This window comes from Pipistrellus hanaki (genome assembly GCF_964339955.1).
Source record: "Pipistrellus hanaki genome assembly, chromosome: 13".
NCBI classification, from domain to species: domain Eukaryota; kingdom Metazoa; phylum Chordata; class Mammalia; order Chiroptera; family Vespertilionidae; genus Pipistrellus; species Pipistrellus hanaki.
This window is the reverse complement of record NC_140515.1, coordinates 14,162,236-14,180,263: the sequence shown is the minus strand read 5'-3', so window position 1 is coordinate 14,180,263 and position 18,028 is coordinate 14,162,236. Positions and strand designations below refer to the sequence as shown.

Genomic DNA, 18,028 nt, shown 5'->3' with positions numbered 1-18,028 from the left:
GGCCAATCAGTGGAGACCACAACCCTGAAAGAGCACGCCTGGGAAGCTGATGAATATTCTGTTGGGACCTCCCCTGGACCTCCCCTAAGATTCCCACCTGCAGAGAGAGAGAGAGAGATGCTCTGGATGAAGGGTCCAGTGCACACTGTCCCCCAGGGGAGCACGCCTACACCATTCCCTTCCCTTCTTCCTTCTAAGGGACCCCATGGGACTTGCAATCAGGGGAGCAACGAGCAGCAGCAGCTTGTTCGGGACTAACCTCTTGACCCCTTTGCTCTGACTTCTCAGTGAGCCGAGCAGCCCAGCCTCGGCTCTCCCCTTACTCCTTCTATGTGCCTTCCTTGTTTCTCTGTCCCAAGTGAATTTTTGCTACTTACTTTGCTGCACTTTGTGTCTTGACTGAAATCTTTCCTTCAAGGGGACAAGGTCTTGTGGTCTCGCCGGTAACAAAACCACTGCAATCTCACCCTCTGCCACAACCTCCCCTTCCAGTCCAGAATCTCCCTCTCTCACTCACCTGCCTCACACCCACTTCATTTCAGCCTTGATCCTCCTAAGTATTCCCGAATCTGCACACTCCTGCCTCTCCCTACTCCTAACCACCACCATGGGTAGCCTGGGCCAATTGCCTACCCAGAGACATTCCAACAAACATACTTTTCCCTCTCCGATGTGTTTTCTAGGCTGCGCACCGCTATCTTCTCTAAACGTAAGCGTAGCGTTGCTTTCCCTTGTCACCTGTGTCCCCACACGTTGGTCTCCACGTGCCTAGTTCCCACCTCAGACCCCTTGCTCAGGCAGATCTCCATCCCTGGAACACTTCTCCCCGATCTTACTAGGGGTTGCCTCCTTTCAACCTGAAACATCTCAAATGTGGGCCCTTAAAAAGGTCTTTCTCCATCACTCTGGAGATTCACCCACTTCCACTGCTTCCTACCGCGTTTTTCCAGTTTCCTTTCAGCATCTTTTATCGGTGCCTGGCGTGCTTTATCTGTTTGCTAACATGTTTAGTGTCTGTCTCCTCCGCCAGGATGCAATTCCTGGGCAGGGATTCCACTTGTTTTGTTCAAGGCTGAATCCCCACTGCACAGCATACATATGTATGGACTAGCTCTGTGAAAATTCTCACATCCATGAAGAGAGAAAGGCAGGTTGTGGTTTCAAAGCAAGGGAGGGCGGGTGGAGAATGGAGAGGTACAGTGCAGAGCTTCAGTTTTGCAACATGAAAAACGTGTAGGAAATGAATGCTGATGGTGGTAGCACAACGTTGTGAATATATCAATGACACTGAACTGTACATTGAAAAGTGATTAAGATGGTAAATTTAAATCCTGTCTATTTTACTTCAATTAAAATCTGCATTGCTCTGAAGGTCAAGATCAAGACCGTGAGTTTGTTCTGTGGGATCCAGCAGCTCTGCCCTCCCATGTCCAGCTTCTCACCTCCATGGGCTCTCCGCCGCAGCCACCCCGACTACCTCCCACCTTCTCTGCAGCATCTGCCTCCTTCCACCGGGCTTGGGAAACCGTGCCTCCTCCTCCTGGGACAGACAGGTCTTCACACAGCCAGCTCTTTCTCCTCGCTCGGCTCTCAGGCCAGTGACTCCTCATCTGAAGGTGACCTTCATTATATTGTCCTTTCCTATTTTCTCCATGGCACCAGCCGAAGCTAGTCTATTTCCTCATGTGTTGTCAGCCCCTCCCCAGCATTTTAAGTTATGTTGGTTAGGGATACTGTGTGCTGTTCACTGTGCTTTCCCAGGTGTCGAGAGGAGCATCAGCAGCCACGAGGCCAATGGTCGGCAAACGAGCCACATGCAGCTCTTTGGCTCCTTGAGTGTGGCTCTTTCACGAAATGCCATGGCCTGGACGAGTCTGTTTTGAAGAAGTGGCGTTAGAAGAAGTTTAAGTTTAAAAAATGTGGCTTTCAAAAGAAATTTCAATGTCATACTGTTTATATTTGGCTCTGTTGACTAATGAGTTTGCCGACCACTGCAGTAGGCGTTCAGACAGTTGCCAGGTAAAAATGAATAAAACATTCCCTGAAGGTAGCAACTACTATTCCCATTTCACAGATAGGAAAATGGAGGCCCAGAGAAGGTTTGTAACCTGCCCAAGATCCCATGGCTTATAGGGGCAGAGCTAGAATTTAAAAGCAGGTTTGGCTCCAATCCATGACCTTGGTGCCCAGCGCTTCTCTCTGCTCTTCTCCCTGTCCCACTCCTGCGAGCTCCATCATCTGCGCCAGACTCCTTGAAAAACCCGTGCATCTTGTCACAGAAGCCAAAGCAGCAAATGCTTTAGCCTGTTGCACACACACATGTACACACACAGGTTTGCACCCTCATAGACATGTGCAGACCTACACATACACAAATCAAAGTCAGCTCTTGTTTCCTAATATAAAATTATCCTCATTCATCCAGATTGTTGACAACAGAACGAATACAGCTATCCCAATAACCGAGTGACAATAATTGGGCCATGGTTAAAGAAAACGCTTATTCATTTATTTGTTCATTCACGTGCCTATTATTTATTGTGCTCTGGGGATTCCAGTGGATGAGGGAAAACAGGCCAGGTGGAACCACACACCCATGTGGCTAAAGCAGGTGCTGTATCTCAGTGCTTCTAAAAGGGCCACCTGCACCCACTCTCCCATGAGCGCCTTTCTGTCCCTGCTTTACAGATGAGATAGCAGGCACAGCCCTACCCACTTTGGCTCAGTGGACAGAGTGTCAGCCTGAGGACTAAAGAGTCCCGAGTTTGATTCCAGTCAAGGGAGCATGCCTGGGTTGCAGGCTGGATCCCCAGTGTGGGGCACGCAGGAGGCAGTTGATCAATATTCTCTCTCATCATTGATGTTTCTATCTCTCTCTTTTCCTCTCTGAAATCAATTAAAAATATATATATATGTTTTTATATATAAATATATATAAAAAATATATATATAAATGAAAGAATGTAGCACAGGTTGAACTGATGAAGGCCACACAGCTGAGCTGCAGCAAGAACCGAGCTGTAACTCCCAAACCCACTCGCTTAACTCCTCAGTGTGATATATTTCATACTTGTCCATTTTCCGTTCCTCCCCCCAGGATGGAATAGGAAGAGCCTTGCTTGCTACTCAGAGTGTGGCTTGAGAGTCAGCATCATCAGCATCACCTGGAGGCTTGTTAGAAATGCAAATTCTTGGATTTCACTCAGACCTTTTGTATTGAAACCTGCTTTTAAATAAGACCCCAGGTCATTCGTGTGCACATGGAAGTTTGAGAAACATGCTCCAGACCACTGATGAAGTCAAACACAGAAAGAAGAGTCAATTTTGTATCTCCCAACAATTTTCTAGAGTTTTCCTTCTTAACATCCTTATTTTTGGACTGAAAAAAACTCGAGCGCACCAAGTGATGTAATAAACCCGAGTGTCTGCTGCCACCTTGTGGTGAGAAGTTTAACCCAGCCAGAATTGGCTCTTTTCCATTAAATAAAGGCGGAAATGTTGGAAGAAATGGGGGGGGACCAGGTACTCAACTTTTCAGCCATGTGCTTTGAGACACCACTAGAAATTCCAAGGTATAATAAAATAGTCCTTGGGGTGTGCTGGGAGAAGGCCAGATAACAACCTGCCTTTTCACGTGTGTATCAGCAACTCTCGTTGAGAGATTTAACAAATATCTCTGGATCCTTGGCATTGCTCCTCCAGCTTCTTTCCTCTCTGGAATTCGGCACGCACGGCTGGAATGTGATAGTCATCCCCAGCCCAAACTGCCGGCTGCGGTGAGAGAATCAGTCAGCACTGGCCCGGCCAGGCCCAGGAAGTTGCAATACATTCCACAAAGTGAAAGGGAATGTCCCACCGCTGTGCCAGATGCATCACTGGGCCTGGGTGAATGATGACCAAAGCGAGTCCCGATTCCCAAGGAGTGATGTCTCTAACATCTGGAAGGGAATGAAAAAACAGATTTCAAGGATCTGCATATTTTACCCCAAGCAGCCCCGAAGTTAAAACTGTCCCGTCCCCAAATCATTTTGTTTTGATGTTTTTGAGCCCAAGCAATCTCAGGCAGCGTCTGCAGGCGAGGCTAACGGCAATGGACCGCCCTCATCTCCATCGGCCGGAGCCCGAGAAGCTCAGTTATGGAAGCGTTGGCCAGTACCGAAGGCTTCAGCAACCCCGGGGGAAAAACAGCTTGTTCAAGAGGAAGGGGATTGAAAGGTAGGACGCTGGGGCTCACTTTCTTTTTCACTGAGTGGGATCCTTCGGGTTTTGCATTACACAGTATTCACTGTGGTATTTTGGCCTTGCCTTTGGAAATGGAGGCTCGGTGTGGGCTCGGAGGAGAGGACAGAGAGGCCACTGCATTTACACACTGATCAAGAAGCCTCATTTCGTAAACAGAGTTTTCACTGTGGTGGAGGAAAGAATGTGAGTTTTAATGTGGCCTATGGCAGTGTTTCCCAACCTTCTCTCATGATGAGAATCACCTGGTGGAGTTGTTAAAACACAGATTCCTGAATCCCAACTAAGAAGTGCTAAACTAGAATTTTTGGGAACATATAGGTAAAATTGTATACTTAACTAGTGCTCTAACACAGATGTTATATACAGAGCACTAAGTTAGGTATGCAATTTTACCTATATGTTCTCAAAAATTCTAGTTTAGCACTTCTTAGTTGGGATTCAGGAATCTGTGTTTTAACAACTCCACCAGGTGATTCTCATCATGAGAGAAGGTTGGGAAACACTGGCCTATGGCATCCAAGGGAGCACTGGGTGGTACTGTTGAAGCACAGTAACCTCCATCTTGGGTAAAAACTGCTGTTTAAAATTTAACCCTGCTATTCTGGTTTCTATAAACATTTGCTTGCTAAAATAATAGGGAAAAATAAGACTATCCCCCATTACAGAGAGGTCATAAACTATGCCCCAGTGCTGGCGCCAGGCCCGGCATTGAGATACTGTCTCACGGCCTGTCCCAGCACACTCGACTTTTTCTCAGAAGGTCCGGAAGTCTCATTCCAAATTTGGAAAACAAAGAGCTGGAAAACATATAAATTTGGGAGACTTCCATCATATTGGGCCCCAGAATTTGAAAAGCAAAATTTTCCTCTGGGCCCACTAGCGATAGCGAAATAAACACGACTCCAAGTAAATTTGGCTTATTGATTAAGGCATCCTCTGATTTACAATATAACACTTTCAGCCTCGGGATTTTATTTTATTTTATTTTTTATATACCGGTATTTTATTGATTTTTTTTACAGAGAGGAAGAGAGAGAAATAGAGTTAGAAACATCGATGAGAGAGAAACATCGATCAGCTGCCTCCTGCACCACCACCCCTCCCCTCCTGGGGATGTGCCCGCAACCAAGGTACATGCCTTTGACCGAAATCGAACCCTGGACCTTTTGGTCTACAGACCAACACTCTATCCACTGAGCCAAACCAGTTTCGGCCAGCCTCAGGATTTTAAACATCGCACATCCCATGCAGATAGCATTATTGTGAACACTTAGTAGAGCATCCCTCAGGATCAGTCCATGGTCAATGACTGTTCCTTCTCCAAGCAATTCTGCTGCTGACATGGGTACTGATTATACCTCATTTATGTGCATGCTCTTTAATGTGACCTAAAAATTATCTCCCACCTCATCTTTCTTGCCAATGGCGAAACCATAAACACAGGCATGAACTATTCTAAACACAATACATTTTAATTTGGAAAGTCAGTTAGATGATTTATTTCCCATTTCTTTTGGCTTCTTTCTTACCAGGTCCTTAGCAGTAACTCTGACATGCAGAAATTAGGTGTTTCATGAGGCCAAAATCATCCAAGACTAAACTTTCGAATTTTCGTGGACAAAATAAAATGTTGCAGAGATTTCCACTTTGAAGAAGAAATAGCGGCCGAAGCAATACAACCGAACACATTTACTACTAACCAAGAAACTTTAAACCTTAAGGAGGGCAGTATTCTTTTTCTAACAGAAATTTCAGCAGTTCTACTCCTAGGCCCTGAAGCAAAGTCACCTTTGTTAAATGTTGTGGATTGGGAGCAGGGTGGGGAGTGATGGGCGTGGGAGACACATGGGCTTTTTACCTGAGAGGCTTCAATGTTCCTGGACCTCCTAAAACGTATTTTCACTGTTGTGTGCTGTGCATGTGTGTATTTGTGGTAGCTGAAAAAGATGGCTGTACTAAAAGATTCTCAGAGAGATTAACTGGGAGATTAATCCTAGCCCATATATGACGTTTGGGTGAGTTAGAACATGACACTCCCTCCTCAGGGCACTGTTCTGCCATCTGCTAGAAAGTTGACAGAGTAACTATACACAACGAACTATAATGACTAAATGTGAACAGCATCCCCTCGAGGTTATTGAACTCCTTTAACCCAGGAGGTCTCCTCCTTGCCTTTTACATTTTCCCACACAGATCTGATCCACTTGGTACTAAAAGCTATTGATTATTGAATGTTTTATTAGGTTCTAAGCACATATGTTACTTCCTTTTATTCGCACATTTCTGAGAATAGTATAGCAATTTGAAAATAAGAAAACTGAAGCTTATAGAGTTAAGTAACATGCCCAAGATCACACAGCTAGGAAGTGTGGTGCTGGGTTGAACAAAACCCTTTAACTCTGGTTCCTGGACTCTGACTGGCGTGCTGCCCAAGTATGACAGAGAAACTGACTAATTTAGGTCCAGTTCTGAGCAAGGTTCTCTGGAGTGTGGTGTGTGTGCTGCTGATGGGACATGAGATATTTCAGGTAGTATTTGAAGGACATTTTAATGGTTACGAATTTATTTACATCCACATTAGAAATATATATTGCATGTATTATCTTATATAATAAAAGCCTAATATGCAAATTGTCCCCTTGACCAGGAGTTCAATTGGGAGTTCGACCATGGAATGGGGCTAGCAGGCCAATCGCCCACAGTCCCTCCCCCAGGCCAGCTCCGCCCTACCCAGTGGCAGTGACAGTTAGCCAGGGGAAAGGAGTCCCTGGCCAGCAGCTGGTAGCCACTAGGGACCCTACCCATGCATGCATTTCATGTACTAGGCCTCTAGCATATCTATATACATAAAAGCCTAAGTGACCAAATGGCCAAACGATGGTCGATGGGTTGCTATGATGTGCACTGACCACCAGGGGACAGATGCTCAATGCAGGAGCTGCCCCCTGCTGCTCAGTGCACTCCCACAGTGGAAGCGCTGCTCAGCTGACTGACGGGCACCAGACACCAGGCTCACAGCTGGCGGGCTCATGGCTGGCGAGAACTGCTGCAGCGGCATTAGCCTCTCCCACCTCCGAGGCAGCGGTACCGACTGGCAGTGGCAGCAGGCCAGGGGGGCCACCGCTTGCCACTTCAGGCACTACCACATCCCTCAGGAGATGTCGGACTGCTGGCTTCGGCCCAATCCTCGCAGGCCAGGCCAGAAACCGGCAGTCTGACATCTGCCGAGGGGTCCTGGATTGCGAGAAGGCGCAGGCCAGGCTGAGGGACCCCACAGGTGCACGAATCCGTGCACGAGCCCTCTGGTATAACATAACAAAAAACCTGGGATTTCACCCAAAGAAATGACGTTTTATATTCACACCAAAACCTATACACAATGTTTTTAGCGTCTTTATTGATCATAGCCCCAAATTGGAAACAACCCAAATATCTTCCAGTGAATGAATAGTTGACAAAGTAAATAGTCATGGTATAGTCACATCATGGGATGTTACTCAGCAATAAGAAAGAACAACTTATTGATATACACAACAATGTGGATAAATCTCTATAGAAATATGCTGACTGACAAAAATAAATCCCAAAAGGTTTTTTATACTGTATGAATTGATTTGTATAACATTCTCAGAAAAACATTTTAAAAGAGTATATGCATGAAGGCCAGCTTAGTGGTTGCCAGAGGCCAAGGAAAATGTGAGGTGAGTGGGAAGTGGGAGTGGTTATAAAACATGGGGATCCTGGTCCCTTCCTGCCGTGAGAGTTCAGCCAGAACGCATTACCACAGTTTGGTGACGAGACACCAAGCAGTTGCTTTGGCTCATTTTTCTGTGATTTGATTTTTGGAATTGTGTCGTTTGTTCACATTTGCCACTTGGATTTTAATGATTTCAATGGACTGCGTTTAACTTTCCAACTCCCTTAACACAAATTATTTTCATTTTGATTAGATGGCATAGAGTTGTGTCTCCCAACTTGGTAAAACAAAGCCTACTGGTCCCCAAAGAGGAATCATCGAGTGGCAGCGACATGGAATTTCATGGAAGCCAGCGAAGTCAGAGGAAAAGTGTGATGAGGAAAGTGAATTCCTTCGTCCGGAGGATGCTGCCATCCCGGCGCAGACCCAAGCCAGTCGGTGCGGGCGCCGCCAGCCCTCGGGACGCCCTCCTTCCCCACCCGCAGAGCCTTCTTCCTGAAGGGGCCCAGGAGCGCCCGCCGCCCAGGCTGCCCTCCACACCGAGGACGGGAAAGCGCTCACGGAATGGTAATCGGGGGCTCTGCCTGGTTAGGGGCTCTGCCAAGAGGAGTGATGAAACTGGGGTGGCATGTCCCGGGAGCTTGTCTGGAATGCAGACTCCCAGGCCCTACCCTGTTCTACTGAGTCAGTATCTGCTTTTTAGAAAGATCCCCAAGTAACTCTAGGAGGAACATACGTTTTTGAAAAACTCTGAATTAGATTGCCTTTTAGGTACCTCCCGTCCAACTGATTAGTGAGTCAGTTGATAGCCTCTTTTTATTTAAATATATATGCACACATAGATGAGTATATGCACACATAGGCACATAGATGTATATGTGCACACATAGGCACATAGAAGAGTATGTGCACCTGTGGGCACATATGTGTATATGCACATGTGGGCACATATCAGAGTATATGCATATACACATACACATATATTAGGAAATCAAACTAAAGTGGGATTTGGGGTTTTGTTTCTGGAGAAAGTAGTGATTCGGTCTTTCAAACAGCTAATTCCAACAGTAGAGAGAGTGGTGAGAATTCTATGAATAAAAGGTATGATTGGTAAGTGAAAAAGGACATTTTTTAATGTTATTGTGTCTACCCCTCATATACTTTATGTAAGAATTGGCATTTGGAGGAAAAGGATGTCTTTTTTTTGCAAGGTAGTAATGCTGTTTTAGGGGGTCCTATGATTGATAGCTAACAATAACACTAATATTTGCATTCTCCTTTGTAGATCTTCAAAATGAATAAACCTTATTTTTCAGAGGAGTTTTAGATTTACTGGAAAAAATTAGCAGAAAATATAAAGAGTTCCATAACCCCTCTTCCCCCCTCACGCCATCCTCATAATGGATGAGCCAGTATTGATATATTATTAAACCAAACTAATGTCCATAGTTTGCATTAGGGTTCACTCTATGCCCTGCCCAGCTCCATGGGTTTGAAACCCCAGCATGTTGTATCATGCATCCACCATTACAGCCCCGTCCAGAAGAGCTCCAGTGCCCTCAGAGCCACTGAGCTTTCCAGGGTCCCTCTTAGCCCAGCACCAGGAAACATGCAGGCCTCAGGTACATGTAGGGAACCCACGCATATGTTCCCATTTCACACGGAGAAAAGGCTGAGAAGCTGCTGGGTACTTTGCTCTAGGAAGAAAACAACTGATGGCTTCTAGCTGACTGACTGACCTTTCAAAATAACATTCTGGGAAAAAGCAGTCAGTGACCCAAGCATGCAGGCATCTTGCAGTCACCTGGTACGGACAGACCTGTCTGTTTCTGTTGAAAACAATAAAGAGGGTGGCTCTACAGAGAGGGAGCTGCAGGGGGAGAGTCCTGCAGGAAACAGAGCCCGGGTTCCTTCTCCTCCTCGGTGTGCATCAGCTCTTTTGTCTGAGTTGGAATAGCAGGTCTCTACATCAAGAGTTCTCCAGCAAACATGCTCCTCCTTCAGGCTGCAGCTCAAGTATTAACCACCTTGTCTCAGCTGTGGCCCAAACAACATTGCTCTTCCCTGCCCGACCCTCATAACAGTTTACAACAAATATCTGCCACATATGTATTACATGTCAGCCACACGTTAGGGATAGAGGAGCAGACAGAACAGACATGACCCCTGCCTCCACAGGGTTACAGTGTAGAGGGACATTCCAACATGATACAATGACATCTGCTGCAGAGTAGAGTAGAGGGCGCCATGAAAATACTTCGTGCCTCAGGTAGGGGAGGGGCTCCAGGCAGGCCTCCTGGAGGAGGAAGGGACAGCTCAGCCACCTGAAGGCCACCTGGAGTCAGACTGGGAGAGAATGGGGAGAAGGGTGTCCCACCCAATGTCAAGAGAGCACAGGGCAGAATTAAGAAATGAGAGCAACCCAGCCAGGATAGAGGTGGTGAGGGTGTTATAAACCTCGTTAAGAATTTTTTATACCCAAGGGTGATAAGAAACCACAAGATGCTTGCAAGCTGGGGATTTACATAATCTGATTTGCATTTTTTAAAGATAGCTCAGGCTGCGGAGTGGATCCTAGGTTGGAGGAGGGCAGGAGCCAATCAGAAGGAGCAGAAAGCAGGCTTTTACACTCAGGAAGGGACTGCAGTGGCCTGGCTGGCCCCGGAAATGGGGAGGGAAGAAGAGCTGGGCAGTGGAGGGTGAGGGAGAGGGACGCTTCTCTGGTTGAGCACCTACTTTGAAAGTGGAGCCCCCCTTCCCTGAGATTAGGAGCCATGGCTCCCAGAGGTCCTTGTCTGCAGCCCTTGGTGGGAAGAGATGACTTTAGGTGCAGCACACAGTAAAAATGCTGAAACAGAAAATTGCAAACACCCATTGATCCCTTTAACTACACCAAGGAAAAGTCTCATTTCCTTCCTTTTTCTCTTTAACAAAAAGTATTATAGAGTAACCTCAAGCTTAGTGCCTTCTGCAGCCAATAATATGGTTTCGTTTTACCATATTAATGTTAATGACTAATTATGGTACTAGGTTTTGATTTATGATAGTGTTTTAAAGTTCCCTTTATAAATACACTAGAGGCCTGGTGAATGAAATTCATGCATGGGTGGCGGGGTTGTATGTCCTTCAGCCCAACCTTCACCCTCTCCAATCTTGGACATCCCTCTCACAATCTAGGACTGCTGGCTCCCAATTGCTCACCGGCCTGCCTTCCTGGTTGCCCCTAACCACTTCAGCCTACCAGCCTGATCATTCCTTAACCACTCACCTGCCAGCCTGATTGATGCCTAACTGCTCCCCTGCATGCCTGGTCACCCCTAACTGACCTCCCCTGCAGGCTTTTTTATTTTTTTAATATTTTATTGATTTTTTTTTACAGAGAGGAAGGAAGAGGGATAGAGAGTTAGAAACATCGATGAGAGAGAAACATCGATCAGCTGCCTCCTGCACAACCCCTACTGGGGATGTGCCTGCAACCAAGGAGCATGCCCTTGACTGGAATCGAACCCAGGACCCTTCAGTCCACAGGCTGATGCTCTATCCACTGAGCGAAACTGGTTTCGGCTCCCCTGCAGGCTTGATCGCCCCCAACTGCCCTCCCTTGCAGTCCTGGTCCCTGCAACTGTTCTCCTCTACTGACCTGGTCACTCCTAACTTCCCTCCCCTGCCAGCCTCATCGCCCCTAACTGCTCTCATCTGCTGGTCTGGTTCCCCCAAACTGCCCTCCCCTGCAGTCCTGGTCCCCCCAAACTATCCTCCCCTACAGGCCTGGTCACCTCTAACTTCCCTCCCCTGCAGGCCTGGTCTCCCCAACTGCTCTTCCCTGCAGGACTGGTTGCCCCCAATTTCCCTCCTCTGTTAGCTTGGTCACTCCTAACTGCCCTCCCTTACAGGCCTGGTCCCTCCTAACTGCCCTCCCCTGCTGGCCATCTTGTGGTGGCCATCTTGTGTCCACATGGAGGCAGAATCTTTGACCACATAGGGGCAGCCATCTTGTGTGTTGGAGTGATGGTCAATCTGCATATTACTCTTTTATTAGATAGGATAGAGGCCTGGTGCATGGGTGGGAGCCAGCTGGTTTGCCCTGAAGGGTGTCCCGGATCAGGTTAGGGGTTCCCTTGGGGCATGGGGCAGCCTGGGTGTTGGGCCTGTGGTGGTTTGCAGGCCAGCCACATTCCCCAGTGACCTAAGTGTAGGCCAGGGCTAGCTGGAAGCAGGTATCTGGGATTTGTTTATCTTCTGTAATTGAAACTTTGTAGCCTTGAGCGGAGGCCAGGGCAGACCAGGGCAGACAGGAAGCTTGGCTTCCTCCATTGCTGGGGTCAACCCAAGCCTCTTGCTCACTCCAGCTCTGTGGCTGCCGCCATCTTAGTTGGGTTAATTTGCATACTCGCTCTGATTGGATGTGGGTATAGCAGAGTGATGGTTATTTTGCATGTTTCTCATTTATCAGATAGGATTTATTGTGTTAAGAATGGGATTGCTATAAAGAAAACATTAAAGGGTTCGCACAGCTCCTGAATTATGGGGAAACTGCTAGGATAGTATGAGGCTGCCTGAGCCCTGAGCCACATTGTTGAAGAAAAAACTTAAAACTTTGCTTCAACTGATAACAAATATTCAAGGGATGGTCCTACACATCAAAGGTTACTTTTCTAATTTCACAAAATTAAAGGGAAAAACAACAGGTAGCAAACTGGTCTCAAAGACAGAGAGGTGACCAGCCACCTTGTCAAGACTGGTTGGTGACCATTGAGATCCCAGCCCAAGCAAAGGCCTGTGTGTGCAAGAGAAGGTGTGAGACAGAAAAGCAAATCCAGGTGGAATTAACTCCAAGAAAAAGCTTCTGCATCAGCACAGGATGCTGTCTTTTCTAAAGAAAGACTGTGTTTACAACTGTGATCATTACAGCTTCTTTCCCTCTTCACTCTAAGCAGCTCTACAACTGGACGTGGTAGAAGCAGAGACAGAGGAGATAACCCGGGGAAGCACACTGCTCCGGGCCAGTACCACCAGGCGGCTGTCTGTGACATCCCTCCCTGCAGGGCGGCACAAGGTAATTCGCTGAAGCACATTCCCTTGAGGTCAGTACAGTCAGTGTCTAGGATGTTAGAAATGCCAGGTTCTCTCCCACCGTAAGTCCCTCACAAGAAAGCCAACCAATCTGCTTGTGTATCGACTTTAGGAATTCAGGCCCCCAAAACCAGCTAATTGGATCTAATTCCTCCATTTCTGAGCTAAAACTGTTCAGCTTCTATCACAATCTGGGCAACAATGAAGCTTAGAGTTTTACATTGGCGCTTTAACTGTTCAGATACCACTGTAGTGTGCTGGCATCTGGCGTGTCGTGCATGCTGCATGGAAAGCAATCCACGAAACAGGCACTGCCCTGCAGACATTCTTTGAGGATGCGTCCAAGGCAGTAGATGTCAGCCGTATGTGGCTTCCAAGATCTGAAATGTGGCTAGTGCAACTGAGAAACTGAATTTTTAATTTGATTCAATTTCACTTGTAATTAAAATGCAAATAGCCACATTTATAGGAAGTGCAGACAGTGCAACCCTAGACCATCCAGAACTCCCCAGTCGAAAGCTTGCATTTATCTGTAGGTATGGAAATTTGAGGCTAAATTGCTCAGATTATTTTTTAAAATAGCACAAACTGTTAGTTTAAATATAACATTTACGTAAGTCTATGTTCCAGGCCCTAAGTGCTTTAAAAATATCAGCTTCTCAGGTAATTCGTACAACAGCCCTATAAGGTATGGCAGCGTTCTCCTTAGAGATGGCACAGAGATTAATAAGTCAGGCTTCAAACTCAAGAAGACCATGCTTAGTACTAATTGTATCATCCAATATGGTAGCCAATACCTACATGTGACTATTATTAAGTTAATAAAATTTAAATTAAATCAAAAGTTCATTTCTTTGATTGCACTAGCTACGTTTCAAGTATTCAACAACCACATGTGGCTAGTGGCGGTTGTATAGGACAGCACAGATAAAGACTACTTCCTGTCCACAGAAAGTTCTATTATATAGCACTGCTCTAAGCCACCACTAGAGTGCAGTATTAGTTTAGAATCTTGCCTCTTGTGTGTGCAAGGTTCATATTTATTTTATTCCTATATGTGCTTGTTAATTCTTAGATCTAGGGCCACAAAGGTGACCCCATGGACACGGTCATGTTTTGTGGGACTTATAGTTTTAACAGAAGAGACATTAAACCGTGGCACTGCAGACTAGTGGGGTAAGGATAATCATTTGAACAGATGGTGCTGGGATGAGCAGATATTGTGGGGGAGGGGGGATGAAATTTGATCCCTTTCTCACACCATATAAAAAGTTTAGTTCCTGTAGGGTGACATATATGGAAAAGGTAAAAACTTAAAACTTTGTAAGGACTCTAAGAATGCTTCATGGTTTCAGTATAGAGAAATACTTTTTAGAACACATCCCTGATCATAAAAGAAAGAGGGAGCCCTGGCCAATGTGGCTCAGTTGGTTAAGGGTCATCATCCCATGCAACAAGAGGTCACTAGCTTGATTCCTGGTTAGGGCACATGACTGGGCTGTGGGCTCAATCCCCAGTAGGGGGCGTGCAAGAGATAGTTGATTCATTTTTAAAAAGGAAAAAGGTGGATATATTTGGCTATATGAAAATTAAGAATTACCTTTCATCAAAAAACGTTAAATCAAATGTTCTCTACTGGCTGTAGAACAGTTTTGTTTAGCCTTCAGGATGTTCCCCAAAACACATTTAGATTAATTGCCCACATTTAAAAATTAGAATAATTCCAATAAAAATCTGGATTTTCAGCTTTCCTTAGAAAACTAGGAAGATTTGGAAACACTAACCCTCTCCCCCCCACTCCCATTTCCTCAGGGCAATAGCAGGAGCCCTGCAGAGGCTGCCCTTTGCTTGAGGCATATTCTCTCCAGTTCACACCAGCCCCGACTGGTTCTTTTACAAAAACTGCCTGGCCCTTCCCGCATTTGACTTTATATTAGTGGTATCCAACCATCAGAAATAACTTAGTAATTATTAATGGTGGTAAGTGCTTAGTGGGAAAAAGTACTGAAGTTTATGTGAGAGAGAGAGACAGCGCGGGGATGTTCTGCAAGTCATGACACGTGAGCCTGGGCAGGCTGGCCGGGCAGAGTGGGGGGTTCAGAACACTCATTTGTAAACCTCCTTGCAGGCGAAGGCTAGGACCCAGATGTGGTCTCAGAGCCTCCTTTATGCAGGTCTCACAACAGTCCTAATGCTACTTATTAAGAGAAGAAGAAAGTGAACCCAATTAGACCAAAGAGGGCATATTAGCCAGGAGCCATGACCTAGAAATGATTCCTAATAGCCACACCATTAGAGCAGGTACGTGTAACCAGCACACCAGGGGCAAGAGGAAAAGTACCGGGCATGTGGTGAAAAGAACCCAGGGCTTTCTTTTGATGTTTGCAGACATGTCTGCCATGAAAATAAGGAGCACTACAGAAAAAAAAAGACCAAATTAACAACTGGATCCGGTGATAATGAGCTTTCCGGGCACTGGTCCACAAAGCTCCACCTTGCTGTGCTCAGCGGCCGCACAGGCAATTTCTCCTTCCGCTATGAATGGCCTGCTTTCTTCCTGACGCTGTATATTCTTTCAGAACCGGGCAATCTCATTCTCCGCACCCTACAGGTCTCTTCAAAGAGAGCTCTGGGCACAAAGGAGATACATGGGGCGTGGAGAAAAATACAAATATGGTCACCACCTCATTTGTTATGTGGTAAATGTTCAGCGTGTTAAGAGAATATCAAGGGTGAGCATTCTTACCCAAGCACCATCACAAAAATAATGTTGGTTTTTTTTTAATCTCATGTGTTTTTGCATTTTTATGATAGGTCCCATACTCCTCAAAAAAGAGACCACACTTCCCAGCACTTAAAAAGAAGAAACACGGCATGAAAAATAACCTCCAAAGACAAGATTTGACAGTAGGAAAGCTTCAAATGCAGGTAGGGGACAAGGGCTTTCACTTCTGTTTCCGAAGCATAGAAGGCCAGGTTTCCCTGGACGGACAGCCCCGCTGGACAGCACGGCTGTGGGGTGAAATCGATGATTGCCATTAAGAAATAATGTTGGTAGGGGGCATTTTGAAAGTGCAAAAGGATTGCTGAAGGCACCTCGGATGGTATTGTGTGCCTAAAAAACACTAAGTGAATTCAATTAAAATAAAGGCACACGCATAGGCTTCTTCTAAGAATGAGATCATCTTTATCACTGGGTGGTAAATGTGTTTTCAAGCTGTTTGCTATGACTTGAATTAGAATAATACTTGGGACGTGCAAAATGTCCACCAATTCCTGAACTAATCTTCAGGAAAAACAGCCATCCCTCAGGTTTGACGGGGTTGTCTTCTTTGTATCTATCTGTCACAGGTGGATGACCTCATAGAAACAGTGACTGACAAGTCCCTGAAGTTACTGGCCCAAAGGCACGCCGAGCTTCAGCAGTGCGAGTTTCTAGGGGACGAAATTCTTCAGTGTTCTAAGCAGTTCCAGAGGGTTTCCAAGAGAACCACGAGGAAGTATAAACTAAAAAATGTGTGTTTCCCATGTACGTGCTGTTGCTTCTGATTTTGTTCTGGACTGCATAAAAGTTATACTCATAGGGATTCTTACCTTTTGTACATAATCCTGAAAAAATTCTAGTGAATGAATCAGTGGGGAGGAGGCATTTTTAATAATAATCTGCCCCATAGTCCTTAAAAAATTACTTTTTCAAAAATTAATTTTTAATTCTAAGGTACTATAAGCAGATTTTTGCTTCATAATTCTTACAAATAATGGAAAATAGAAATATTTATTAAGGCATAACAATTCTGCAAAAAAAGTTCTCCCATGATTGACTTTAAAATATACAGAGTAAGTATTTAAAGGTATTGTGACACTTTTTGCCTGCCTGGTGTATCTCAGTGGTTGAACATCTACCTATGAACCAGGAGGCCGTGGTTTGATTCCTGGTCAGGGCACATGCCCAGGATTGTGGGCTCAATCCCAAGTGTGGGGCATGCAAGAGGCAGCCTATCAATGATTCTCTCTCATCACTGAGGTTTCTCTCTTCCTCTCTGAAATAAAAAAATATATTTTAAGAAAGATATTATGACACTTTTAATATAGCCACAACTGAGCTAATTTCAAATTTTCATGTTTTTAAAAATAAGAATTCTTAAAACTATAAAAATGTAACACTATTAAGGTATGATTCATGTAAAGTGTCATGTTTCTGAACTAAAATAAATGAATAAAGATGAAACCTAGCAAGTATTGAAAATGTAATTTAATACTTAAGAAAATTACAGGTGATTCAGCCTTAGCTTAACTTTTAAAAAGGTCATGAATTCCTTTACGCAAGACCATATTCATAGACTATTATCTCAACCTACTCTTCATTAACTTTTCTCCACTGATAATGATTCCCAAGTAACAAAACAGTTGAGAGGAAACATGAACAAAACATTTAACAACCACGTTGCTCAAGTGTTAAGGAGAGAGATCTAGAAAATAACACAAATGGATTTACTTTGCCTTTTACACCAGTGATTCTTAGCATCATGGAATCTGTCCCACAATGACCATACACCATAAACAATTTGCACATATTTCGCAAGTTCACAGCCCTCCTGAAGCCTGTCCAAATACTCCACTTCAAAAGTGGTAACAATGCCTGGCTGGCATGGCTCAGTGATTGAGCATTGGCCTATGAACCAGGAGGTCACTGGTTTGATTCCAGGTCAGGGCACATGCCTAGGTTGTGGGCTTGATCCCGGTAGGGGGCATGTAGGAGGCAGCTGATCAATGTTTCTCTCTCACTCTCTCTCTCCCTTCCTCTCTGAAATAAAAACATTAAACACACACACACACACACACACACACACACACACACACACACACAAAACCAATTATACCTAGTATTTAAAAAAGTAATAACAATTTAGAAGTTGACTCACTTTCTCATGGACAGCCTAGAAATACCACCTTCTCACAATCTTCAGCTTATTTTGTAAGCAAATCAATGTTAATAGTTAAAAACTTCCTAGAATA

The 18,028-nt window shown here is 45.2% G+C and overlaps 1 protein-coding gene across 1 annotated transcript; it reads left to right on the top strand.

The window, feature by feature from the left end:
• The first annotated feature begins 1,372 nt into the window (after positions 1-1,372).
• On the top strand, positions 1,373-17,869 carry LOC311631943 (uncharacterized protein C3orf49). Its single transcript, XM_084902713.1, has 6 exons — positions 1,373-1,616; positions 3,098-4,215; positions 8,193-8,506; positions 12,874-12,995; positions 15,827-15,940; positions 16,364-17,869. Exons 2-6 carry the CDS (start codon positions 4,037-4,039, stop codon positions 16,559-16,561), a joined length of 927 nt encoding a protein of 308 aa, XP_084758839.1. The 5' UTR covers positions 1,373-1,616; positions 3,098-4,036; the 3' UTR covers positions 16,562-17,869.
• Positions 17,870-18,028: the final 159 nt, after the last annotated feature.

Excerpts from the sequence above, each read along its gene's own strand:
- LOC311631943 (XM_084902713.1), top strand. The coding sequence starts at position 4,037 with ATGTTTTTGAGCCCAAGCAATCTCAGGCAGCGTCTGCAGGCGAGGCTA. Across the intron at positions 8,507-12,873 it reads GGGAAAGCGCTCACGGAATG|CAGCTCTACAACTGGACGTG; the intron begins GTAATCGGGGGC and ends CTTCACTCTAAG. Across the intron at positions 15,941-16,363 it reads TAGGAAAGCTTCAAATGCAG|GTGGATGACCTCATAGAAAC; the intron begins GTAGGGGACAAG and ends TATCTGTCACAG.